Raw genomic sequence first — 27,576 nt, 5'->3', positions numbered from 1 at the left:
CGGCAGTGCCCGCCCTCGGCCCGCGCCCCGCCGGCGGAACCCGCAGAGCCGCGCCGAGACACCGCCCGCCCGCCGTGAGGGAGCGGCGGCACCGCCGGCCCCCTCCGCCCCTCCTCCTTCTCCTCCGCCTCCTCCGCCCTCCCCCCTGCCCCTCCTCCCGCCGGAGCGAGCGAGCGAGATGGCGGCCGCTGGGGCTCTGGCGAAGCACGAGCAGATCCTAGTGCTCGATCCGCCCACCGACCTCAAATTCAAAGGTGAGGAGGGGGGAACCCGGCGCGGCGGAGGGGAGAGGGGCAGCAGCGGCGTGGTGTCCCGTTCCGCCTGGGCGCCGGGCCGCCTCCGGGCGCCGCGTTCCCCGCTGCCTCCCGCGGGCGGGCCGCGGTGCCGGGCGCTGCCCGCCCGCCGGGGGATGGGGGGCGCCGCCGAGCCGGCGAGCGGGATCGGCCGCCGCCATCTTGGGATCCCGCGGGGATCCGCGGTGCCGGGTGGGATCGGCCGCCCCCTCCCTGCCCCTGCCCCTGCCCCCGCCCGCCCCGCCGTGTCACCGCTGCGCTCGTAGGCCCGGCCCCGGAGCAGCGGCGCCCGGGGACGTGGGTGTCGCTCTCCGGTCGCTGGCGGGGCGGGCTCCCTCTGGCAGCAGCGGGCAGGAGAGGCCCTGGAGCGGGCGGTGGAAGCCTTTCGGGGTTCCGAGCTTCACGAGGCTGCCCTAACGTCTGGCCTTGTCCCACTTCTCCCCTCAGGCGTGGTGGGGCCCCGGGGTCCGCGCGGAGCTGGTGCGGCTCTGCACCATCAGTGCCCGGCACCCGGGCCCTCGCCCCGGTGCATCCCAGCCCCAAAAAGGGCTCCCCGCCCTTTTCCCAAAGCTGTCGTGTCTCAGGCAGGCTGTCGGAACGTAAACAGGGAGCTCGCCTCTTTCCTGGGAATGAGGGAAACGGAATGCGTGCCTTTCGGAAGTTTTGTGTGTGCTGTGTGTTGCGTGCCGACCGCATGGCTGTGACTGCTGACGTGCTGCTGTCAAAATAGGTCCCAGCTAGTGCTGGTATCCTGTGTGTCTGTGGTTTTCTCCCCTCATGAATTAGACAGTTGTGAAAGAGAAGGCTCTGCCAGAAATGAGTGATCGTTGAAAAGCAAGGGCATGAAGAAAAGTGTGTCAGAACATGTAGTTCTTGTGATGATATCTTATACTTGTAAGGGGCATTGAGAAATATCTCAGAACCTTTCAGATTTGGAATCATCAGTATTAGGTTTTTTTTTTTAAAAAAAAGTAGTTAATATTATGTGAACTTATATTTTAAAGTGTTGTGACTGGTGTTAGCACACGTAGGTGCCTAATCCTGTACATTCTTCTATTTTCCACTTTTAGTATGCTCATTTTTCATTGTTTTAGAGGACAAAGTGGAATTTATGATGTTGTAAAAATCTTCTATGGACAACTAGAACAAATGAATGTTTGTATTAGAAAAGAACACTGTATTCCCCCAAAATAGCTTTGCTCTGGCCTATCATTTAGATAAATTAGCAAACGATACTTGTTTTATCGATGCGTCAAATCAATTAAAACATATCTGTCTAATTATGCATATTAATTTCTCGATAGCTTTAATTTAAATTTTTTTTAAATTGCACTTCCTTACACAGAGTCAGAACCGTTGCAGGAACTTGTCATTTTCACTTGGGTTTTTGGGTGTTAAAATGCTGCCAGTCTGCACTCAAATTTCAGTATGCTGTGGTCAGAACAGGTTGATGCAAGAACAGGTTGGGGGAAAATGCATTATGTTAATTTTTTTTTTCAAATTAAAAAAAAATACTGTGTCTGATTTGTAGCCTCCAAATGTTGAGATGTCTTTGAGCTGGAACTACACCATATTAATGTGATATGAAACAGTGTGTTGATAGAATAAATACTAGATTAGAAATTCTATCTGTCTGAAGCTGTTGTCAGTCAGTGATCTTTATTGTGCTGTGTGTTTATGCACTTAGAGCATGAAATGTGTATTCTTTAGGCATAAACTTTTGTTTCAGGCTAATGCACATATTAGGAAAATTTCTGTAGAGCAGACTAAGCAAAAACAAAATATGAAGCATAATGAGACTGCAGCACTCTATTACTGTACTATTGTAGTAATATACTATAGAAAGTGCTATCAATTGAGAGAGCATTGAGTGCACTCTCAAGAAATATTTTTTGACTGCTTATTACTTAGAGGTGTTTAAAAAGGTTTGTGTGCCACAAACGAACCCAGTTATGCAGTATTGGCAGTAGTGAATTCTGAGTGTCACCTTTTAAAAAGTAATTGGTCAGTAAGAAAGAGAATATATGACTCAGAATAAGTATAGCATAGTGTAGTAAAAGCACTAAACTTTCTTAAAAGAATAAAGCACTACATTTTTTCAGTGCAGCAGATTATTCAAAGTTATTTTACTGGTACAATCATCCATTTTATTATTATTAGTATCGTCGATGCATATGTAACAGAGATCCAGTTTAAGTTTAAACATTTGAATTGAACAAATAATTTGGTTGGTTTTCTTGCCTCAGGAAGTTAAAATGGATTTGCTGACCTTTAGGGTAACAGTAAAATGTGATAGTGTGCCCCTTTACAAACAACTATTTTATTAAAAGATACGTAGTACTTATCATTAGGAGTTGTTAACAAGGTTTTAAATTCATTATTACCTGATGAAACTACTTTTTCTATTAATATAACCTAATTTACTCTGTCAGCAAAAGTAAGGTCTGTAATACATTTATCCTTGAATTTTATTCAGCATGATTCAAGAGGAGTTCTAAGGACATGTCCTGTGGTAGCTAACATATTACATAGTTCCCTTGGTGTCCAAGATTGCAATCCTGTTTTGATAGCGCTTGGAGTCCTATAAATTTCAGTCATTAATAGTGTTTGGGTCATGGTTAATTCCCTCTGTCCCCCTTTGGTAGGTGGGTTTCTTTGGATTCTGAAACTATCAAGAATATCTTAAGAAAACCCACAAAACAAATAAGTACTTTTCATAGTGTTGTGCAAATGTGACAAAGGGAAAAATTGTACTTAAAAGTGATGAAACCAAGAGGCAGTTGATAAACTATGTAATAGCACTTTCAGACACTCGGTATGGAGCGCTGAGAATTTGCCTCGTGGCAAAATTCTGGTCTTGTACCTAGGTTCTTCAGCCATGTTGCTCCTGCAGGTTGGCTTTCTTTTGTATTCTAATGTGTTTTGTTTAGCTTACCAAATCTGATGTTGTTGGAGTTTACTTAGGACTGGATAGGAAGAATTGAAACACAAGACACTTAAAAGCAACCCATTCAGAAGGTGGTACATCTTCTTACTGGTGTCTTCTTCATGTGACTCATAAATGTAATCATTGTTGGTAGCTCTAGTTCAGTGAAGATTATGGGAATCTGGAGTTGGTGCCCTGTGAATAATTTAATTTTAGTTTTTAATTTTTTTTTCTTTGTAAGCAGTCGTGTAGTTTAATAGCAATATTTGAAGTTTTAAGTTCAAAAATTTGTAGCACTTTTATGGAAACTCATTCTTCCTTAAGCCAAAGAAGCCAGCTTTACAATTTTAAGTAACATGGATTTAAGTTGGTCTTGGATTATGGTCGGTTTTTAAAAAAAAAAAAAAAATTAAAGCCTTCTCCAAATGTTTAAATCAGTCATAAGACATGCTTCTGCAACACCTAATTGAAAATCAACACTAGTTGATTTGATGAGCTTTGGAAGATTAGTACACAGTGTTCAGAATATGAATTTCATGTGATTCAGAGGTGTCTGACTAGCAATGCAAAATTATAAAAATGCCTGCATATTCTGAATTGATATCCTTTATTGAAGTTCTTGCGTACAAGTGTGTGAAGTCCAGTTATGTTACCTTTGTAAACATCTCAAAATAATGAGCTACTCTTTTCCTTTAGCAGACTAAAATAAAATTTGGAATGTGTCTGTGTGCAGTTAATTTTCTTTTTGATGGGTTGAGTTACTGGGAGAGATCAGTGTGACAGAGAATGTTTAATTTCTGATTGTTGATCTGCATCATAGTCTGGAATTGTCAGTGTATAAAATCAGCTATCAGCTGCTGTATGTTCAAATGACTTTTCATGGGAGGTAGAGAGCACTTCATTCAAGTATTGCAGCTTATTCTGAAATGCAGATTTCGACAACCTTTTAAATAATACAAAAGTATTGCTGTAGATGATTTTGTAATCACTACACTGCTATTGGTAACACTGAAAGCCACGGGATATGTGTTGCTGCAAATCGAGAAGGTGGAATTTAAAGGCAAAAATAGCTCAACGTTAAATGCATCCCCTGCCCTCAAGGTCTGTTGCCAGAATTGGCCTAGGATGCCTTTTGGTGTAGGCAGAGTTTGAAGTCCTCAAATGTGATCTTACTGTCTTACTTCTGCGTATCTTGATTATGTCAAATTTTATGCCTGTTTTCACTCTCCTCAAAGTACCAGTAAATTTGTGATGTCCCAATTTTCTAAGACAGGTTAGAAAAAAAAGGTGATTGGGATGTCAATTTTCTGCTATCTTCATTCAGGAACATTTTTGAAACTAAAGAGTGGGAGTGTAGAGGGGGAAAAACTGATTGTAAGTGATTACTAATGTAGTTGTGACTTTCTGATACTTTGAAATTGTTCCATTTAAGTTAATATTTTTACTGGCTGAGAATTTCATAATGGCAATAAAATGACTCAATATTCAACATGTAGTCTGACTTTTTTTTCCTTTTAAATACAAGAGTGATTCTTGGCATTGTTTGCTCTTCCTGTATGTATACTTCTATCCATTGTTTCATGGCTCAAATTTAGTATTTGTTAGTATTTTAATTTCTTTACATTATATGTATTAATGAAAATCGAAGCACAGGATGATTTGTGGGAATGTGTTGAGGAAGAAAAAGAAAGATAATGTTTTTTACCTGGTGTTGCTTATTAGGTGGTATTATGTTACACAATCGTCTCTACCACTGTGCTAAACTGCATTTAAAACTGCCTTGTAAAAAGGGAGTTATATTGATCTGTGAAGTCAGGTGTGTTATAGTGTTAGATTATATTTTGGCAGAACTAGTTTGTCATTTGTTTTAAGATTCAGTAATGGAATATTTTCCTGTGGTGATAGAGGTATACAGCAGTGAAGATTTAGAAGCTTTGTCCTTTACCTGAAAATTATAGGGCTCTCTTTTGCTTAATATTGCTGTTTCACTAAACAGTGAAATATTATCCAAACCTCACATCTTGTCCTCCTAGTGTGTACCAATGATTGGTATAAAAGCTTCACCTTTGCATTGTAATTACTATAAAGTGCTTATTCATGCTGCTTGTTGATAGCATAAGCAGGTGTTCTATATCACCACAAGACATTTTTATTAATATTATGAAGACATTCTGTATTATGCATGAACAGTGTATTGTTGTTCAAGGCCAGGTTAAAAAGTAGAAAGTTTGAGAGGATTGAGAGGAGCTGTTTTATTGCATCAGTAAATAGATGTGAATATTTAGTGCACCAACTGTCCATTGTGGAAGTATAAATTGTTCCTGTTTTGGCCTGACCATGGCTTGTGAATGTTTTGCTTTCTTTGTCCTTGGGAGATTTTTGTTAACCAGATCTCTGTGACTATCAGTCACTAAAGGGTTTTGCATGCTTCCCTTATAAGCCATGAATTCAAATAAAAAAAGGTTTCTGAAGAGAACTTACTGTATTAAAAGTAACTGACTAACTAGATAACTAGATAACTGACTAACTAGGTAAGTATTACACTTTCCAGTTTGGAAGTTGTCAGTTTACAAGGCTTGTGGTGTCAGATGATCCTGATAAATGAATATAAGCCAATTTCTTTTGAAAGAAAAAAATCATCAAAATGACTTTACTAAGATAATTTGTGATGTGGTATTTTTGAAAATAAAAATGCATAAATACAAGTTAGAATTTTACTAACTTTGTTTTTCTTAAGGTGGTAAGACTTTACTTGGGGTGTGGTTATCTTGGCTTCTAGCTTCTCTTGGCTTTTAGTGTTGTTTTGGATTGTATAATGTTATTTCCTGGCATTTTAAATTATTTAGCAATGTAGATGTCTTATTTCATTTTAGTATTTGAATGTATTTAGAATTAGATGGTTATATAAAGGAAAACAGATATTTTCAGTTCATTCCTATATGAGCAAGGTCTTGTGAATTAAGATAGTTTGCTGAATATCCTGCTGTAGGACTTCATGTGTTTAATTAAACATGGAAGAGGAAGAAAATAAAGTGTTTGCATGAAATTTAAAAAGATAGTCAAGTCAGAACTTTTCTCCCCTTTGTTTCTCAAAATGTGGTCATACTTGGATTAAAATCTTTTTCTGACACTTCAGTGCTTGAATTGGTCTGGCCTCAATAATAAGCAAAGCCTTAGAGGAAAGGATGAAGACATTGAAGTAGATGGAACATGGAATGAAATGCAGTGTCCCAGGTAGAATGTGGCAGTCTGATCTGAGACCTTCTCTGTCTGTGATACTGGGGATTGCCCTGACCCATGTGTAGGACCTTGCACGTGGCCTTGCTGACCCTCATGAGATTGCCATGGGGCCACCTTTCACTCCTGTTAAGGTCCCAGTGGATGGCATCCCATCCCTCCAGTGAATCCACTGCGTCACTCCCTTGGTGTCACTTGGTGCAGACTTGCCAAGGGTGATGTTACTTCCACTGTCAGTGTCATTGATGAAGACACTGAGTAATACTGGTCCCAGTATGCATCCCTGGGGGATATGGATACCACTTGTTGCTGGTTTTCACTTGAACATTCCAGCATTGACTGGAACTCTTTGGACAAACCACCCAGACAATTCCATGTCCATCTAACAGTCCATGCATCAAACCCATATCTCTCTAATTTAGGGGTAATAATGTTGGGGGGACCATATTAAAGGCTGTACAGATGTCCAGGAAGGTGACACGTGTAGCTCTTCCCTTGTCCATTGATGTCCATCATAGAAGGCCGCTAGATTAGTCAGGCCTGATTTGACCATGATAAAACCATGTTGGCTGTCACTAACTCCTTGTCTTCAATACATTTTGATATATTTTTGAGGAAAGTCTGATCCATTTTTCATTAATGACCTTGGTATGGGTGGGAGTATGCTGGTACAGCTCATTGGTAATGCAAGGTTAAGAGATGTGATGAATGCAAAAAAAATTAGGATGTGTGCTAATAATAAAACATTTTCTTAGAAGTGATGAAAAAGAAGTAAAACTAGCGACTAGTACTTAATCATGGGTTTATTGTGAATGTGACAAGTCATGAAATGGGGCAAATACAGGACTGTAATTTTGTAGTGAGGAAGGTATTAATGTCAAGGTTTTTTGCTTTGATGAAGCTTCATCTGAATGCATCCCTGGCAACACTTAGTCAGATAAAATGAACCCAAATGGGAATGATGCAAAGACAAATTTATTAACACAAGTGAAGTAGAAGTAGAATAGCTTTAGCTTGTTAATCTTAGCAAAATGAAGACTGAAAGGGGATCTGATTGCTATCTATAAATACATCAGCAAGGTAAGCACTGGGGAAAAGAAAATCTACCTAGTCTAAAGGATAGACTTGGTGGAAAAATGAATTTGCTTCAAGTGGCTATGAATGTATTTAGATCATTAGAAACTTAGCTGAATCTGAATCTGAATCATGTCAGTCTGAACCAACCTTCTAAAAATTATGTGGGCAAAAATAGTTTTAAATTCATCAGATACCATTTTACAAAATTATTAGTTTCATGGGGACTTCAGAAAGCTCCTAGGTCATGAGTTTGCAATGTTCTTGATAGTTTGGTAGGACATTAATGGTACACAATTATGTACTTAAGCTAGAGCAGGTATGTTGTGTAACATTCCAAGATATTAGAATAGGTTGACTGAGATATGTTTAAATTTTTTCCTTTGTAAAAAGGGATATCCATGAATTTAAAAATTATGTACGTAGGACTAACTGCTCCATGTGTGAAATAAACCTAGAATTTCTAGTCCATAAGGATATGATGTTAATTTAACATGTTATCATGTTTAACACGATGGTGCTAATAAGACTATTTAACACAGTAGACCCATTGAAAGTAAAAACTGTTTGGTTTTTTAATTTGAATGTCCACTAGCCATCTACCAGGCATGTTCTGTGTAATGGCTCAGGCTGGAACTGTAGCAGTGACCTGACTGGTCCTGAGAAGTGTGGTTGCATTAGCTCAGCTCAGTACTGGGATGTGAAGTTGATGAGGAAGTGGAATTTGTGGTCCTGCCTGATCAACAAGATCGACTAAATGCAACTTCTGTTTGAAGGAGGTGTTTGTTTACCCAAGTGACTGTAGGAAATGATTGTATTTGGCTTTCAGTGGCTTGGGAAATGGAGACCTGTGGCCTGTGTTTCCAGAGACTGAAAAGTCACCCTGAAACTGCAGTGATCTGTTGGTGTGTTTGGGAGGCAGTCCAGTGTCAGCTAGACCCGTCTATAGGAGATTTTAATATCTGATATACAAGTCTGTTTTGACCAGGCTCTGTGTTATGAGCTGAGGTTGGATACCATGTAGCAATCCAACAGCTAAAAAGGTTTGTTTGTTTGTTTGTTTGTTTGTTTTTAAAATAACTTTCTGGGCTATTGTCCATGCTGGGAGACTTGTGACTTTGATTGCTTTTCAAAGTTACTTTGTTACACTATTGGGATACTGCTTGCTAGGAAACCAGTGAAAACTGCAAGAGCTTTGGTGGTCTGTTCGAGGTTTGTGTCTGGCCTGTGATACCCAGTTCTTGGAGCACATCGGGAAAAGTGCAAGGCAAGAGCTTTTGATCAGGTCTTCTGTGGGAAGACTGATTTTCCATGTGCCACTACAGCTGTCATCTGAGATGATTACAAGCGTTTTGATTACTGCTATAGTGTTTGAAGGGTATCTTGTATGTTGCAATGCAGATCAGTTAGGTGTATCCAGTGGGAGATTTCTTGCATGATGATGCATATGGATTTTAAGCTGCTGGATATTTTAACATGTTAAGCAGCACATCTGGGATTTTCAGCATCACTGAAATCATTGGTAAGCTATAGCAGGTTAAATTCAAAGCAAGTTTAAAAGGGAAAAGGAAAAGTTACTTGTTTATTTAGTTCTGTTGATCAAATATGCTAATATTCTGGAAATCTAAGAAACTCTGTAAATATTAAACTCATTAATTATCCTGCCTTATGCAAGCAAAGAGAATAGTTGCTCCAGCAGAAAGGGTTTATAACATAACCCTTACTGAACTAAATCTGTATTGAAAGATTGCATGTATATGTTAGTTGTTTCAGGACTTTGGGGGGATAATTTGATGGTTTAAATGTTCGAGTTAAGCACCATTGAAATATTTTTACTGTTCTTGTTACTTCAGCAGTGCTTTGGTATGAATAATACTTTATGATTAGATCCTGAAGACTTTATCCCAGTAGAATTAAGAGCTACCAATTTTAGTATGCTCTTAATATGTCTCTGGCAAGAATAACAATGTAATCAAGTAAAGCTAAATTGCGAGTAAGAAATTCAAGATATTGTGGAGGTTTAGTTTAAGGTACAAGCATCCCTTTGATGTTAGTAACCAGATTGTCCTTTAGTAATGGCACTCTTTCAATAGGAAAAATATCAAGAATAAACATATATGACTGACTTGGGCCTAGACTGCTAGATTTTAAAGCTTAAGCTAAATACCAGCAATAATATCTTTGGATGAAGTTATTCCATGTTATATCATCTTAAAACTACTGGTGTTTTGTTGTTGTTAAGACTAAAGAAACCATTGCCTATATTTAACATTAAATACAGGACAGTCTACATTTAGTCTGAGTTTTATCTAATATATAAAGAAAACAATGCTCTCTTGATCAGAATTCCTGGTAATGATCTGTGGTTGTACTTTACCCTTGAGATAGATGCTTATTGCACTTTTATTATGGTTTCTTGGCTACTAACAACATTTCAGTCACAAGCTGGGGTGAATAAGAAGTTTTGATCCAGAAAAAACATGTAAGGAAATGTTTTGTCTGCTTTGAAATGTCACTATGTTGTATTTTTGTCTTCTCTGTCAGAATGGCAGGCAAAAGGTTTCAGCTCCCATTTCTCTTACACCAGCCCCCAGTAAAGCCTGCGTGTCAGCATCTGCACAAGCACTTCTAATAAGCTGTGTAGCCATATGCAGACTCTGCCCCTTTGACAGAGGAAGATGAGCTATTTTAGGATTAAAAAATGGGTATTGTCTCAGCATTTTTTAGAAAGAAAAATCTATGATAGACACATCAGCAGCATGAATGCTGACAGCATGTCATTGTGGGGAGCTCAGATAAAATTTGATGTTACTCCTTGTAAACAGTGGTAGCCTAGAATCAGCCCTCAGGAATTGTGGACACTGAGGTGTGTCAGCTTTCTTATAAAGCTTCTTTTGCATTCTATATTTTACATGCAGGTTGATGATAAAACATAACTGTTTCTCAAGTGCCAGGGTAGAATAAGAAGTGAAAGATTCTGTAATGCTGTTCTAATATATTAATATCTTCCTGAGAACCTTGGTTATTTGTAGGTATAATTAATCTCTCACCTTCATCCACTGATTATTCCTGATCATTCATATTCATGTTTAAGTATTAATCCATGAAACCTAAGTTATTATGCTTCATAGACCATGAATAATTTTAATGTAGGTGATTTGTTAGAGTTGGGATTTTTCTTCCAGTTGGAGAAGGTATTTGAATGGTCATGGTTATGGTATTTCATGAGGAAGGAGTTATTTATGTTTGGTGGCAATCCATGTTATATATTCTCTTCAGATTTTTTCATAGAGGTCTGAATATTATTTTCTTAAAATGGATTTATGGAAATAAACAAATTCTACTCTCTTTTGTGTCAGCAATGCTTTTTTCAGAAAGAGCTACAAATTCGATTTTGAGCAATAAAGTGCTTTGTGTATATTTTAAGATTGATTTTCTTATCTAATAGTCAAGGTAGTTTTGACTTGCTACAGAACACGAGTATTTCTCATTTTTAGACGTCTTTCCTTCAGTACCTCTGGTACTGGAAGATGATCTGTTCAAGGAATACTTAAGTAAGCTAGACATAGTAAGTTAAGTCCAAGGACTCTGGTGGAATGCACACAGGAGTGCTGAGAGACCTGGCAGGTGGATAGACAAGCTGACAGGAACCTTGTGAAGTTCAACAAAAAGTGCAAAGTCCTGCAGCTGGGGAGGAACAACCATCCAAGCAGCAGTGCAGGTTGGGATCTGACCAGCTGGGAAAGCAGCTTTGCAGAAATGGCTCTGGGCGTCCTGATGGCCACCAAGCTGATCATGAGCCAGCAATGTGCCCTTGCTACAAAGAAGGCCAGTGGTGTCCCAGGCTGCATTAGGAGGAATGTTGCAGCAGGTTGAGGGAGGTGATCCTCCCCCTCTGCTCAGCACTGGTGAGGCCACAGCTGGAGTGCTGGGTCCAGCTCTGGGCTCCCCAGTGCAGGAGAGACATTGACACCATGGAGAGAGTCCAGGGAAGGGCCAGGAAGATGATGAACTGGAGCATCTCTCTTGTGAGGAAAGTCTGAGAGAGCTGTGGCTACTCCAGGCTGGAGAACTGAAGGCTTGGGAGAGTCTTACTGATGTATAAAATACCTGAAGGGAAGATGAAGTGGAGATGGGTGCCCATGGGCAGACCAGAGGCATTGGGCGCACCTTGGAACACAGGAGCTTCCCTCTGAACGTGAGAAAACACATTTTTATTCTGAGGGTGACGAAGTAGTGGCACACGTTGTCCAGGGAGGCTGGAGTCTATCTTGCATGTATTCAGAAGCTTTCTGGTCATGGTGCTGGGCGGCTGGCTCCTGATATCCCTGCTTGAGCAGGGAATTTGGGCCAGATAACCTCTAGAGGTCCCTTCCAGCCACAACCATTCTGTGATTGCTATATCAAATGACTGGAAAGAAAAACAATTCTGTTTTGGCCTAATTTAAAAATTCCATATACCATCATACAAATATAGATTACATGGAGCTTTCTTAATTTAAATTACTCTTTCTTTAGTTTTGTTACATTTGATTCTGGCAGAATGAGTTGCTGGAGATCTTACTCTGTTCCTCTCAGGTCTATCCAAAAAGTCAGTTTACTTGGTCTCAAAATCTGTCTTGCTTGGTTTCTTATATCACTATTAGTTCTTATTCTGCTGACTAGAGCTCATTTCTCATTTATTAGGGCTCAAACTGTCAAATGCAGTAATTGAGTTTACTTTGTCTACCCAACCTAACTGTATTGTGCATCAAAAGAAAACTACCCTGAATTTGTTTTAGTTAAGGTGCATTGAAGTGTTCTGTATGTTTCCAGTGCTCTTGGAAATTCAAAGTTGATGCAGCAGCTTCTAGAAAACAGCATCCCACTTAAAGCATATAATCCCCATATTTTTGAAGTTAATACTATAACACATTTTAAGGAGTTTGGATTCCTTTTGCCAGTCTGTGTACTTTTTTAATGTGTACTTACTCTTATTGTTTTTAGATATGGCTGAATGTATCACTTTGCTGTGTCAATTTACAGCTTAAATAAACTTTAACTCAATGCATGAACTAGAATGTTTTCTGGCAGAGTTGGCTTAGATATTGGCTTTTGCAACAGCTGCAGTTAATTGTCTTAAATTAAAGCCGGTGATAAGCTGAACACTTAAGCGGTTTAATAAAATGCTGTTGATTTTGTTAAATAATGCATGCACATTTTTTGCAACTCTACAAGTGATCTGCCTTCTAATTATCAAAGATTTTGTGTCATTTAATACAATTATAATTTCTTCTTATCCAATTTTATGTAGCGGTGGTATTTTAAGACAGGCTTTTTGTGTACGTTATGACAGCCTTACTAACTTTGAATGGAGCTTCTTGCTGACCAAACCTGCCCCCTTCTCTCACCTTTCCCAGGGGTACCAAGCCGGTGGAGGTTTATCTAAGCTTTTCCTTCCCACACTAGGAAGACGTGTTCACATCATCATTTTTTCCCTGATGTTTAACCATCTCAGATGGTAGAAAAATGGATTTTGAAGCTGGGACAGTGAAGGAGACCTGAATCTGAAATGGAAATGACACCATTGATGAAAAAGATCTCTGTATGGGTCCTACCTATCCAGTAATACATATATTTTGGTTTTACTGCAGCATAGCTGGCAAGCTTGTGGCAAGCTGGCAAACTTGGCACTGTTTCAGCTGTAGAAACTGGCTCTGCAGAATTCATGGCATTTTTTCCTGCCCACTAGTTGGTGTAGTTGCCAGAGGCAACCCCAGCATTAATGTTGTGTGGTGACTGCACTGCAAGATAGCTGAAATAGAAACTGAACACATAAGGTTTTTTGAGACGTCTGGTATTTCTGAGTGTGATTAGGCAGGTGTCTGTCCTTTTCTAAGGCCTTTGTAAGTCAAAGTGACAGGAAAACTTGCGGCGTGGATTGTCACTGCTTCATTCAAAACCAGTTGGAGCAAACAGGCACATTCACAACCTTTATTCCAGGAAGATGCTGTAATTGGTCTCTTGAATTTACACTACTAAGAGAGTTGTTGAACTCACTGTCCCCTTTGAAGTAACTCTTGACTTCCAGAGGTTATTGGATTGAGATTACAGGTTTATAAAGCAGTGACCTCTTGTTATTAGACATCATGTTACATTGGTATATAGCCTGAGGATTTTATTAGTTGAATTACCACAGCTTCTGTGTGTACAGTTAGACATAAGCCTTTGTGAGATTTAAATGCTTAAATAAAAATCTGCTTGGACCTGAGTGTCATGCAAGCAGCTGGTGAGATGCTATTTTTGAGATTATAATGTTGCCCTGGTGTAGCTGAATATTCACTGAGATGAAGTGGGTGTGCATTTGTCCCTTTTGATGCATGACTGGCATGTTTATATCCATCTTGGCCAGTTCTTTTCCTTGTGTACATGCAGTCTGTGTAGTATGATCCAAACATTTCTCCTTCCTGGTTCTTCTGCCTGTGCCCCACATTTTTCCTCAAGAACAGCTGTAGTTTAGGTTTTTGCACTTAGGCTGTTATGCCAGCTTGTACTTCGTTTCCCTACTCTTGCAAAGGTAGTGGTGCTTATGTTTGTGTAATAGTGAACTCTAGAATCTTCTTCAGGTGTTGCAGCTTCTTTTTTGAAGGGTATGTCGTGCTAACTTAGATCATGTGGCTCCTCTGAAAGGTACTAGATTTTTTTTCCTGATTTACTATCCTTCTGTCTGTTCCTGTCTGTCCCTGCTCAGATCCATGCTGTTGGTTTGCCACTAAACTACCAAGCAGCTGGGTTCTGCAGGAACAGTGAAATTCAGTCATCTCTTCCTTTTGTGCACCAATTTGTTACCACCTATTTATTAAATCTGATGGTTGCAAGTCTTGAGAGGCTTTATACAGCTATTTTCTTTAAAGCTTTTAGAAAGCAGGTGAAAGGTAAAGCTGTCATAAGTATCCTCTAGACCTTGAAAAATATTTCACTCACCTCTGAAAGAAATGTCTGATTCTTAGAAATGTCCCCAAGCTAAAAGCTTTTTTTTTGTGAAGTATCCAGGAAATGCAAAGGCGGTCACTGCATTCATGTACCTGGGAAAGAAAAGCAGATTTCTTTTAATTATCTGAGGTGTTGAAACTGACAGTTAATAGCAGAGTAATTGAAGAATATATTGAATCCTATCTCATTATTGCACACTTTAAAAAGGCAGACATGAGGAGACCTTTCATGTCTCAAAAGAAACAGAACATCTTTTATTTTAGTTTAAGAATCAGTTTATCATCAGTTTATAAATTCACTGTTGCTTTGTCTTGAAACAAGATGGTTTTGAATAGTATAGCTCCTTTTCTTGATGGCTGTGCTTTTCAAAATGAACCTCTGAACGCTGTCATTTTTTTTCCTTTGTGCAGAATGTCCTTAGTAAAAGTAGTTGAGAAGATTGAGAAGCAGACCTCATCAGGTTGCTGCAATTAGAAAAAAAAAAGTAACCCTCAACTTTGAAAGCCAGATCCGAGGTGCTGTTTGCCTCTGGGCACTGCAAAAGCCGTGGTTATTAGATGACTAATAGCTTAGGTGGTTGTTAGTAAAACTCCCAGAATAACTTCCTCAAAAATGTATGTATAGCTTGAAAAAAATACACGTTTGGTGTGTTATGAGTGTATCACCAGTCTTAGAATGAGAAGAGCTGCCTGGTTTTAGTTCAGTTTGTGGTATGGATGATGGGAGGGGTTTTTTTGGATCTCCCTCTATAGGTAAAGACAACTGGATCATGCAAAAACCAGCAAAAAGATAAGTAGCAAGAAACTTTCAAGTAATTTTGTAATTCTTGGGGGCTGTGTCAAATATGCCTGGATTGAGAGGATTACTTACTTCATCCACCATATAAAGTCAGATCAGAAGTGAAGTTTCAGAAGAATAATATGAGTTCCTATTTTGTCAAGAGAACCTCACTGAATGTAAAACCTAGCTCACATGTATCTTCATCTGCATCTCAGTGTTCTGGTTCTCAGTGATTCTGTTTTTAGTATTTTTGTATTTGTATCTTGGTGTTTTGTGTTAGGACTGTTTAACGCTCTCTCAAAATCAAGTACTTGGAACGAGTTATAGAAATAAAGGCATCAGTCAAATAGTGAGCCCTCTAGTGTAGTAATGTGTTTGATAGCAGCCAGAGCTTTTTCCTTCAGAGAAGTGCAAGACACCTCTATGGAATAAGGTGTTCAGACTTTTTTGAATTGACTTCCTATGTCTCATGCAATTAGTGGTTTTGTTGTACCTTACCACTTGTTTGTATCACTTATATTTTTCATCCAGTTTAATCTGAAGTTTGCTTTCATTGTAATTTTTTAATGGAAAAGTTGTTGTGTTTTCAATACTGCTAAAAATTATTTTGTAGTTATTTAATGTGTAGTTTTAAAGAACTATAAAGAAGGTTCTTAATGTACACATGGAATATTCTTTAATAAATTTCATGTTCATATGAAATACAATTTTCTAGAGCCCTTGCAGGCTTGCTTTCAGATGACACAAACATAAGGGAGATGAACACTGCTCAGAATGCTGTGAACCTTATTTTTTGTGCTGTGGCATTGCATGAAGGTAATCTCTGCTGGAACATGTGCTTTTGCAGCTTGATATTAGAATTATGCCTCTTGTCCAGACTTGGAAAGAATTCCTATTCTGAAGGTTTAACATAAATATATTTTAGAGTGTACACTGCATTGAATACATAAACATAGCAACTTCAACTACAATAGCAACTATTGCTTTTCTGTGGATCAGTTAGAGTACATGCATAAACAGAGTATCATCTCTCTTGTTTATTTTGTATTTAAAAGAGGAGATTGATACCTTGTTCTGTTAACTCTGTAGGTCAGAAGCCAACAGAAGTTGAAATCTCAAGAGCGCTGACTATGTTTTAGTCTCAGTGTTTTCTTTCTTTAAACAATTGAAAGAGTTCCAAAGAATGTATTACTTCTATTCCTGAAGAACAATTCAGCAAAATTTACTTTTGCATGTGACCAGTACTTTCTAGGTATTTCAAATATTAAGAATGATTTAGTAGGAATAGCATATACATATATGAACCACTTGTGCCAGCAGCTTGAGTCTGTTATAATATTTAAGAGTTCTTGATTGCTGTAATGTATATTGTTATAATTAAAGTGATAGAGCACTCTTTGCATGTAACACAGGGTATGTGCCTAACAGGTGTATGATTTAACCTGCTTTTAGCAGTTTGTTGGCAACAAGATGTATTTTAAGAATTACTTGTACTGTATAAACAGATTTCATCTCCAGAGATGCATGTATATTTTAAAAAGACCAACCTTTTTTTCAGGTCCCTTTACAGATGTGGTAACTACAAATCTTAAACTACGAAATCCATCAGATAGAAAAGTATGCTTCAAAGTGAAGACCACAGCACCACGTCGATACTGCGTGAGGCCAAACAGTGGAATTATTGACCCAGGATCATCTGTAATTGTTTCAGGTAAAAACAAATATACACAGTTTTAGGTTAAGCTTTTTTAAGGCCTTTGATACAGTTCCCTAATGCTTGATCCTAAAGATTGTTTGAAGTATGTCAGCTTTTGAAAACCTTTTTATTTTTAAATAAAAAGGATTCCCCTCATTAGTGTGATGGCAACTTGATGTCCAGCTGCAATGATACATGAAAAAGTCCTCCATGTAGAAATACTTGCCTTTGTCACATTTATTTGTGGCTCTCTAAAAGGAGGAAAAGCAAGTTGAAAATGGGCAGTGACATTAAGAGTACCTTTGCCTCAGACTACTATATTCATGTTTGTATCCTGAAGTAGAGCATTTCTTGGCTGCTCTGATGTGCTTAAAGCGTAACATTTCATAGTTCATTGCATTTAAGAAAAAATTAGTGTACAATTGTATCTAGTTGTTTTTCTCAAGAAAATGGCAAGACTAGATACTAGTCTGCAGATTTGGTAAATGATTTTTGTAGGTCATTCTCCTGACCATTTTGTGGTAGAATCTCTAGAATAAGGGGAATTCAGGTTGTAGATGTCACAGGCAATATAGGTGTGAACTCCTAGATCTCCCAGCTCTAGAAAACTGATTATTTTAGAACCCGTGGAGACCTCTGTAGCAAAGCAAAAGGGAAATAAAGGAGCAATCCTCAGAGCTTTTCAGATCCACATTCTTATGCCCTTTGGGAAGTTTAAAAGAAGCTGGAGAACTATCTTCGGGTGATATGTTTAAATAATGCAAAGAAGAACACAAGAGAAGTTTATGATTGATTAAAACCTTAGAGTAACTTTCCTTGTAGGAATTTTCTAATCTAATATGATCTGTAGAATGGGGCCCTTTAAAACTTCATTATTGCTTACCATGGGCAGTCCAGCATCTGGACTTGTGGTACTTATTCACTGACTTGGGGATGAAAGATTATTTTACTGAGAATTGATTTAAGATTCAAATAGTCAAAAACTTATTTATTTCCATCTTCAGCTACAACTTAAAGCCATTTTGCCTTATCTGTGTGTTTGACCTGGTGTCTGGGATTTTTCCACTGGGTAGTTCAATATCACAATCAAGATCTTGCTGGCATTTCTCTTCAGGGAATTGAATAAATTGAGGGATTACATCGTGTGTGTTTTCATAGTTATAAATCATCTTTTTAAAGCTTTAAATATTTTGGTTTTTTAAATGAGCCAGTACTGGAGCTGTAAACAATACTGTGGCTTCAGGATTGCCAATAAAGGGAAACATGTCACACTGCTTGAGTCTTCAGTTGGGATGGCAGGAAGTCTTTGATGTGCCTATTTCTGTATTATTGGATTCTCATGCAGTTATTCAGCTACAGTGACCTCAAGATGTTTTCAAGTGCCATTGTTTGGTTACTGTGATTCCACAGTGCTTTTCAGAACTAAGTTCTCTTCCCCACAGTGTCAGCTTCATATTTTTGTTTTTAGGCATATAATTTCTTCTGGGTCATTTGCTAAGATAAGTGCACAGATTATTTTTCTAGTGACCCACTTTATCTCATCAGTCTCTCAGCTGAATGTTTTCAGTGCTGAGTCATCTTTCATATAATTAAAAATAGATTTCTCTCATATTGTTATGCAGAGAGAAATAACTATAGGATACTGTGGGCTGAATCTCTTATGTTCAAAACTGAATGTTGTGGTAGTGTTAGCTGTCTTCAGCCTGTTTAATGCATCATGGTGATTCAGAGCCAAGCCAGTTTTTAAATTCATTGTTGGAAATGTGATTTGACAGTCATTTTAAGGAAGTTCACTGACATTTTTTAATCATTTATTACTTTTCAACTGTGAATCACTAAGTAACCTTCTTCAACCATGTTTTTTCATTTTTTTTTCCAAAAATACAAATTCTGTAAGAGCTGTTTTTCTCTACACTGATACCCTAAATTTACTATTTATTATCCTGTCATGTATTGTTTGCTGTTAACTTGTTAACAGCAATTGCTTGTTGTTGGGTTTTTTTCATAATATACCATGTTACTCTTCCTTCACAGCTTGTTACTGTTACTTCTTAATGTTTTTCCCTCTGCTTTTGCATTTTTCTAGCTATATCAGTATTTCTGCCATAGCTTTCTCATTGCTATAAAATAGGTACAAATATAGATTTTTTTCTTATATTTTTCTGAAACTGCCTCTGCTTCTCTTAATTTTGTATAAAGATATACTGAACTGAAATTCCCATTCTGTGGAAGATAGGTGTGTGTATACTGCAAAATAATTTATCTCTCCATTTCACTGAGTCCATATCCTCTGGTAGATCAAGTTGCAAGTCTGCTCCCACATACACATATTTAGATGTAATTTTTTGGTGTATTTTATAGGATGTTTGTTTGTATTTGTATATGAAATGTGTTTTCCTATAGTAATTACAGAAATAATCATGTCAGCCATACCAGACTTTGACCTCTCAGTCCCTTTTTCTGCAGTGTATGCACTGCCTTTGCATTTTAACTTTCAGTGTCTGTTCAATGAGGACTAAACCTAAAGTGATTGAAGTATGTACATGCTTACTGTAGTGATAAGCTGAAGAATCACAGTTTTATTTTTTCCTTTGGAACAGTAATGCTGCAGCCTTTTGACTATGACCCAAATGAGAAGAGTAAACACAAGTTTATGGTACAAACAACCTATGCACCACCAAATATTACAGATATGGAGGCAGTGGTAAGTAAAATTAGAATAAAATGGCTGATGTATTTTTTCCTTAAAAATTTGGCTTAACTATAAATGACTCACGTTTTTGCAATTCCTTTTTGAAGAAGAATTGGGTTCTCTCTGAACAAGTGTGACATCAAATGTGATTCAGAGTTTTTAATATGAAATACAAGGTCAATTCCAAGAACTTGCCTGTAGTGATTAACACAGAGGTTACTGAAAGGAAATAGGAGTGAGTCTAAGGTAAGGTCAGTTCAGTGTTAAAATATGGGCATATTATACCTTTATATGCAGCTAATTTAAAAGGGATAAACAGATTGAATTTGAAGGAATCAAGAGTATACTCAAACAACAAGCCTGAAGCTGTATGTAAATGGGTTCATTTGGTACGAAAAATGATAGATTTATTTTCTGTTTTAATAGAACATGTTGTAGCTTTATTTCTTAGGCTGGGTTGGTCTGATGCAAGATCCAGAAAGAAGATATGTAGGTTTGTGCTTGTTAGTTCAGATGTAAGGTGCCTGATTCTGATTTTACTGGCTGGCAGCAATGGGAATGAAGCCCTCAGTTGTCAGAATGTGCCTTTTAGGGTGTATGTGGACTCACATAAGTATGTCCTAAGGAGGAGGTCAGTGTTGCACATGCTTCTAACTCTGAACTCTTTTAAGTAATGCCTGGGTTCACACAAGTACATTTGATGTTCACTCAAGGCAGAGAAGGAGAGGGGAAACAAAGGATAAAGATGAGATTTTATAAATTGCTGAAATCCAAGAGACCTTTTGGGCTCTGTCCCCTTATATGAAGGGAAAGACTACTGTGGCATCACTCTTCACTGGAAACAGTGGAAAACCTTCTAGATTTTATGAAGCTTTGGAGACATGAATCTTAACATCTGTCTGCCTTTTTGAACTGGTTTATTTTTCTTCATATGCTCTAGTAGCTTTTGGTTATGTTTGGTAAATTAAGTATGCCTATTTGTTGAGGATATAAAAACCAACTTCAGAAATACCTTTCAAATAACTGCTTTCTCAGTGAGTTCAGGTATACAATACTGAGAAACAGATCTTGCAGAAAATTGCTAATTGTAGTTAAAAGTTACTATATAACTAATACTGCTGGGGAAAAAAATAGGAAGCATGTTATGAAAAACCTGAATGTTTCAATCTGTAACACCTATGAGGTAACAGGAGGACCTCTTAGAAAAATTGCTGCAGACTTCAGACCTGTCTCTAACCCTAAGAATTTAAGGCAACTACATGAAGTATATGCTTTGAAAGTTAATTGTCAGTTGAGTAGAGAGATTCCAGCATAGTTTAAGTTACTTAAATATACTGAGAACCATTAAAATTTAAATGTTTTTTATAAACAGCTTTGAAAAATTCTCTAGGCCCAAATTGTCACATGATATGCAGTAAAAGGAGAAAGGGGGTAAAAGTCTAAATTTTGAAGAACTAAAGAAATTTACTGTAGAACACATGTAGAGTCACTAAAAGGTGCCTTTCAATCTTTTGTTTAAAATCAGTGCTTCCAAGATGGGATACAAGATGGGATACAAGTGCTTCCAAGATGGGATACATTTGCTGAGGCATAATAGGGCTAGAACTTTCTTCTCAGACTGACTCAGATGCTACTTGTTTCTTGTTGTATGTTAAGAAACCACTGTATTGTCACCTCCCTGTTTCATACAAAGCTGTGATGGATCCATCCTTGCATTCAGTTTACTCTTTTTCATTTCCAGACTTGAATAACCATCTCTAGCTTTTGTTACTTCACAGCAGTGAGTGTGAACAAAAAGCATTGTTCATAAGCCAGTCTGAAAATTACAGGGAGGGTAAGCATCGTATTCAGCTGTATAGGAGGTCAGTGCTAAGAGCAAGCTCATGAACTGTTGAGATGTTTGCATGAGTCCAGCATGTTAAATAACTGTATTAATTGTTTTCTTAGTGGAAAGAAGCGAAACCTGATGAGTTAATGGACTCCAAATTGAGATGTGTGTTTGAAATGCCCAATGAAAATGATAAACTGGTAAGTAAGGAATAAGAAACTGTCATACACTGACTGGTAGAATCTCACAGAAATCTTAGGGTTTTTTTACACTTACTTGGTTTAATTACTAAATGAGTCAATGGAATCTGTACTAAATTAGACAGGAGGGGTGTTCAGTATATAACTTCTTAAGGATTCATAGAATCATGGAACAGCCCAAGTTTAAAGGGACCTTGAAATACCATCTGGTCCAAGATCTTGTCCGAAAGGGAGCGCTCTGTCCAACCACATCTTAAAAAACTCCACCAATGGAGAACAGTGCCAAAAAACTATATATTTTTGTTATTTTTATACTTTATAGTTTTCAGATGCAATCTCAGTTTAATCTTGGGGGGAAGGGGATGTAGGGATTGCTTTGTGGTCTGGGTTTTTTGGGGTTGGTTTATTGTTTTTTCTTTTTCTTTTTGGTAAAGGATAATTATGAGATGAAGGTGTAAGCTTTGTAAATGTGTATTAAACAGTAAAAATGTAAAGATTGAGCATTTCTTATCAAGGCACTTAGTTATGTACTTTCTGGCTTTAATTTTATTAAGTGTGTAATGTAGTGAGAGAAATGTAATGGGTTATACAAAACTACCTCCTTTTGTACTTCCTCCTAAGAAACTGTCCCTAGGGACAGAGGATTTACTCTTTAATTAAAAAGTCAGCTCTTTTCAGCCACTCTTAAGGAGCTTTAGGCCCCGAAACTCTTTAAGGCCATTTTTCTTAGAGTGCAAGAGCTCTCCATCCTCATGTGTAAGAAATCAAGGAAGGCAGGCTGGAAAATGGCATGGCTCAGTAAGGATCTGCTCCTTGCATTGAGGAGTAAGAAGGCAATGCACAGCCAGTGAAAGCTGAGACATGTGACTTGGGAAGTACAGGGGTGTGGTTTGGGGATGTGTAGGGATGGGATCAGGAAAACTAAGGCACAGATTAAATGGGTTGTGGCAAGGGATGTGAAGAGTAACAAGAAGGGACTCTGTAAGCATGGAGTATGTTAGAAAAGAAAGGACAAGGAAAGTGAACCCCCCGATAAACAAGAAAGGAGATCTGGTGACAGCAAATATGGAGAAGGCTGAGGTACTCGCTGACTTCTTTGCCTCAGTCTTCACTGGCAGTCAGACTTGCCAGGTCTTGGGGGTTCTCGTGGTTGAAAAGCTGGACATGAATCTACAGTGTGTACTCACAGCCCAGAAAGCCAACTGCATCTGAGACTGCACCACAAGAAATGTGGCAAACAGGTCAAGGGAAGAGATTCTCCCTCCCTCTACTCTGCCCTTGTGAGACCCCCATTTGAAGTCCTGAGTCCACCTCTGGGTTCCCCAGCATAAGAAGCATGTGGACCTGCTGGAGCAAGTCCAGAGGAGGGCCATGAACATGCTCAGGGGGCTGGAGCACCTCTCCTGTGAAGACAGGCAAAGAGAACTGGTGTTGTTCAGCCTGGAGAAGGCCCCATGGACACCTCATTGCAACAATTTTTAACACAGGCAGATACTGATAGCACAAGGGGGAATGAATGATTTTCAACTAAAAGAGGAAAGATTTGGATTAGATGTTTGGAGGAAATTATTCACTCAGGAGGTAGTGAGGTACTGGAACAGATTACCCAGATAAATTGTGGCTATCCCATCCCTGAAGGTGTTCAAGGCTGTGTTGGATCAGGCTTTGAGCAATCTGATCTGGTGAAAATTGTCCCTGCCTGGGGGCGGGGGGGGGGGGTGGGGGGGTGGTGTGAGGAGGGGTTAGAACTAGATCATCCTTGAGGTTCCTTCCCACCCAAACTATTCTATGGTTGTGTGATTTTTGAGCAGAGCTGTGGGAATTAGATTGTTACTTTTGTTTTTTTCACAGCTTTTTTGTGACTCTTCAATATTAGTAATGTGCATTTCAGATGCTGTCAGACTTTATTTTCCTTCACTAAAAGTTATTATAAGTAAAACATTTGTGTCACACATACTTCATAGGAGTTTGTGACATGACCTGTTCTGATTTTACTTTCTTTTGTTTCTTACTATTGCAGGATTACATTCTTGGTTTTATTTCCACACCCCCCACCCCCAAGTTTAAATGCTCTTTGGTGTATTTTATGCCCTCTTTTGGATGCCTCCTGGGTCAGTGTTAAGCAGCTAAATTATTAAGTTGTGTCTCAGTAGAGTGTAGTATCAGGTAAACAGTGCAATCTTTTGCTTTTTTAATACTTGAGCTAATCAGAATTGAACTGTCACTGTGTCTGTTCAGCTTACTGTAAATATAAACCTCATTGAACTATATTAGTAGCTTCATTGTTCAGCTTACTGTAAATATAAACCTCACTGAACTATATTTGTAGCTTCATTGTTTCACTTTTAAGCTGAGGATGATTTTTCTCTACATAAGTAAATTCTCAATTTATTCTTGGTGTTTGTAGAATGATATAGATGCAAGCAAATCTGCCCCAGTCCTGAACACATCTAAGCAGGATGGACCGATGCCAAAACCACATAGTGTTTCACTTAATGATACTGAAACAAGGAAGCTCGTGGAGGAGTGCAAAAGACTTCAGGCAGAGATTATGAAGCTGACAGATGAAAATCGGCATCTGAGAGTAAGTTCTGCATCCACGTTTATACTGAAGTGGCTTCACTCTTCTTGATTGAAAGGTCTGGTTTGTAATTAGGCCAAAAGATGTATACTCCAGCAAGTAGATAAAGCTGTTAGAATGTCAAGATTGATTCATAATATGACTTTACCATCTTGTATATAATGTATATTTTGAACTTGTCAGTGATTGAGACTTCATGATTGTCATGGATGAGACATTGAAGCTGTATAATTTTTTTCTTAAATGAAGTGGTCCTGTTTATGCTGATCTTAGTTACTTTAAGTCTAAGTTGAAGCTACTGAATTAGTAGCTTTGTAAAAGTACTTTATTTTTCATTAATAGTGAGTGAGATCTAGAGCAGTAACATTTTGTATTACAAACAGCTAGTGAACAAGAGCAATTGTTTGGCCAGAGGAGGTAAGCAAATACTACTTTCTTGTACATTTATATAAAAGTCTCATTTCAGTGACTGGTAATGAGTCAATACATGTCTTTGTGTCTTTTCTATATGTTTGCTTTTGGAACACTTCTGGCAATTTCATTGGCCATGGTAGTCTTTTAAAGAACTTTGAAATAATATGATATCTCCACACCAGTTATTCTGATGGCATTGACACTAAACAAAACAGATGTTTCTCCTTAACAATAAGGAATTACTGCTATTTAATTTTGACACATATTGAGTAAGAGCAAAGTGCTTCATTGGGCCTAGCCAGATTTTTGGTATATTTTTTTAAGCAGAGGGACTAGTGATTTATGGTCCTTATTTAAAATATGATTTTCTATCCTCATATTTTGGATTTTGGTGTGGTGTAATGTTGTATGTGTTGAGGGTTTTTTTTAAACTTCATTTAAATATTCACCAGTAAATATGGCCTTTTGAGTTCAGTTTTTACTATTCTAGTGATGTATTTATGGCTTTTTCCATTTGTGTTTTTTCTTCCTCTCAGGATGAAGGCTTGAGGCTCAGAAAGGTAGCGCACTCGGATAAATCTGGATCACCCACAGCTTTGGCCCTCAGAGATAATGGCTCTAATTCTCTTCCTTCACTTCTTGTTGTAATTGCAGCCATTTTCATTGGATTCTTTCTAGGGAAGTTCATCTTGTAGAAAGAATGAGTGAGAGAAGCATGCAAAACTGCAGCTTCTTTTTTTTTTTTTTTGTTTTTGTTTTTTTTTTTTGTTTGTTTGTTTTTTTGTTTTCTCTTGGCCAGAAAAAGGTTTGTTTACCTACCACATCATGGGTAGTATGGCCCAAGTGGCCATTCTTGTGTACAGCATCATAACAGGCTTTGCCTTTAATGATCTCACACGGTTAGAAAACAATCTGAAAAGACAAACTGTTCAGCTGCTGGACAAAATTGTACATTCAGTCATCAATAGCAGGTATGAGTTGCACAGTCAGTCCTTTATGAAAATTCATAAATAAAGAATTGTTCTTTCTTTCTGTGGTTTTAATAAGAATTCGAAAATTGTTCAGAGTCTTGTAAATGTTATTTTAATAATCCTTTAAAATTTTATCTGTTGCTGTTACCTCTTGACAAATGATTTATTAGATTGCTAATCCCACTCATTCAGGAATATGACAAGAGGTATTCTGGGGGAAATGGTGCCTCTTACTGTGTAAATTTTCTCCTTACCTTACTTTGCTAATATCATGGCAGAATTCAGAATTTCTTTCTTATTCTTTGTGAGGCATTGTTGAGAGTTCTTCATCCTTAACAGTCCTGTCCCATAATATTTAACATGACAAAAGAAATAAAATTGTTAACAGATTCTTCTGCTGGGTAGCCTGTTTGTGTGTGTCGTGCTTTTAGAGGGGATTCTTAACAAGTTCATTGTTCATGGTAATTTGCTACTTGTAACAAATGGCTATTTTGAAGTTTATTTGCTGAAGTCTCTGGCTTTGACTGTTGTAATTGAAGCTTGGGAAAGAAAAAAAAAAGGTTTCCATTCCATTTGTTTAAAAAAATGAACTGTTTTCTGGCTGCTTTCAGCTACAGAGAGGATGGTTATCAAACTTGTTTTGGGACAAGAATAATTTGGATATCCAGCAGGTGCAAATGCCAGACATGAATGTTTTCAATATATTGACAATTTGCTTGGATTGTGCAGGAGTGTAATAATCAACCTTCTGTTCCATCTTTGGATCTTCTGGGTGTCTTCCAGGAGTCAACATTATTCTTTGATTTCTTAAGGGTACTTAATTCACATATATTAACTTACTCAGTTTATAATTCTGTCTTAGCAGATACTAAAAAATGCAAGTTGTATCATTCAGACACCCGTAGTGAATTCCATGATGCAGAAGAGTTGGTATTTGCTGAGTTGCTCTCCTTTGGCTCAGTTGCTCACCTTTGGGAAATAAAAATAATTTTATGCAACTCTTGGCAGATACACCTGTTTTAACCATCTATAGCTAAGTTTAAAAAAATGCATTTTTGGGTCTGAAATGCTTCCCTGCACTTAATCTTATGTCTTGCCTCATCTCTGAATATGTCATAAAAACAAACAGTAGTATTGAAACAAAATATTATCTGTACTTCTGAGTAAGCATAATCCAATACAGGGAATTACTTGTAAACTTGAAAAATTGTGAAAGAGGTATACTCCTGTAAGCAAAATTGTGTATGCTCTTGGACAGCTTGACTTGATGTGGTGCAGCTAAGTGTGTTAGACCTTGGTGTATGCACACGTTATGTAGCTGAGAAAAATGTTCTGGGAGAGATGTATGTTATCTTGGTTGCCTTTGATTTCTACTGCTTTTTTTTTTTTTTAATTACATCATGTTCTGTCATAGCTCTCTGTGATAAACTTTTTTTATAAAATCTTGCACATGTACAAGGAAGATGCTGGAGAAAATGCAAATACTGCTTATCTTTTCACTTAAGCATGCAAGCGCTGATGTTTCCAATTACTTGTTCCAGTGTCTGCATTCAAGTCTCCTTCTTGACTGGAAAAAACTATGACTGGAAAAAACTATGTTGAGGTTTTGATTATTTTGGTTCCGCTGGTTCAGAATGGTATAGTTCTTCTGATTTTTTTTCTCTAACAGAACATTTCTGCATCAAACTTTCATAGCCTGTTCCAAACTGATTACGTGGAAAATAATGAAAGCAATATTGTGCAGGATGTAGTTTGCTTCAGATAGAGCAGTCATTCCTGCGTTGAAGGGAGAAAAATGACACAAAACCCTCTGGAATATCTTAAAATGTTTACAGCGTGGTGTGTGGAGGTTTTCAAAGGTGCTAGCACTTAGAGGACTTTAAACCAGAAAAAAATGTCATTGCTCAATGCA

At 38.0% G+C, this 27,576-nt stretch overlaps 1 protein-coding gene across 1 annotated transcript; it reads left to right on the top strand.

Moving 5' to 3' along the window:
• VAPA (VAMP associated protein A) lies at positions 1–26,054 on the top strand. The gene is made up of 6 exons (XM_053942727.1): positions 1–254; positions 16,841–16,993; positions 19,579–19,682; positions 21,618–21,698; positions 24,106–24,282; positions 25,230–26,054. Exons 1-6 carry the CDS (start codon positions 179–181, stop codon positions 25,386–25,388), a joined length of 750 nt encoding a protein of 249 aa, XP_053798702.1. The 5' UTR covers positions 1–178; the 3' UTR covers positions 25,389–26,054.
• The last annotated feature ends 1,522 nt before the right edge of the window (positions 26,055–27,576 follow it).

Source organism: Vidua chalybeata, chromosome 1 (assembly GCF_026979565.1).
Source record: "Vidua chalybeata isolate OUT-0048 chromosome 1, bVidCha1 merged haplotype, whole genome shotgun sequence".
Lineage (NCBI taxonomy): Eukaryota > Metazoa > Chordata > Aves > Passeriformes > Viduidae > Vidua > Vidua chalybeata.
Note: the sequence above shows the minus strand (reverse complement) of the source record. Positions and strands in the feature narration are given on the sequence as shown.

Bases quoted from the DNA above. Each gene is read 5' to 3' on its own strand.
- VAPA (XM_053942727.1), top strand. From the start codon at position 179: ATGGCGGCCGCTGGGGCTCTGGCGAAGCACGAGCAGATCCTAGTGCTC. The intron at 255-16,840 runs GTGAGGAGGGGG...CCTTTTTTTCAG, and splicing joins CACCGACCTCAAATTCAAAG to GTCCCTTTACAGATGTGGTA. The intron at 16,994-19,578 runs GTAAAAACAAAT...CCTTTGGAACAG, and splicing joins ATCATCTGTAATTGTTTCAG to TAATGCTGCAGCCTTTTGAC.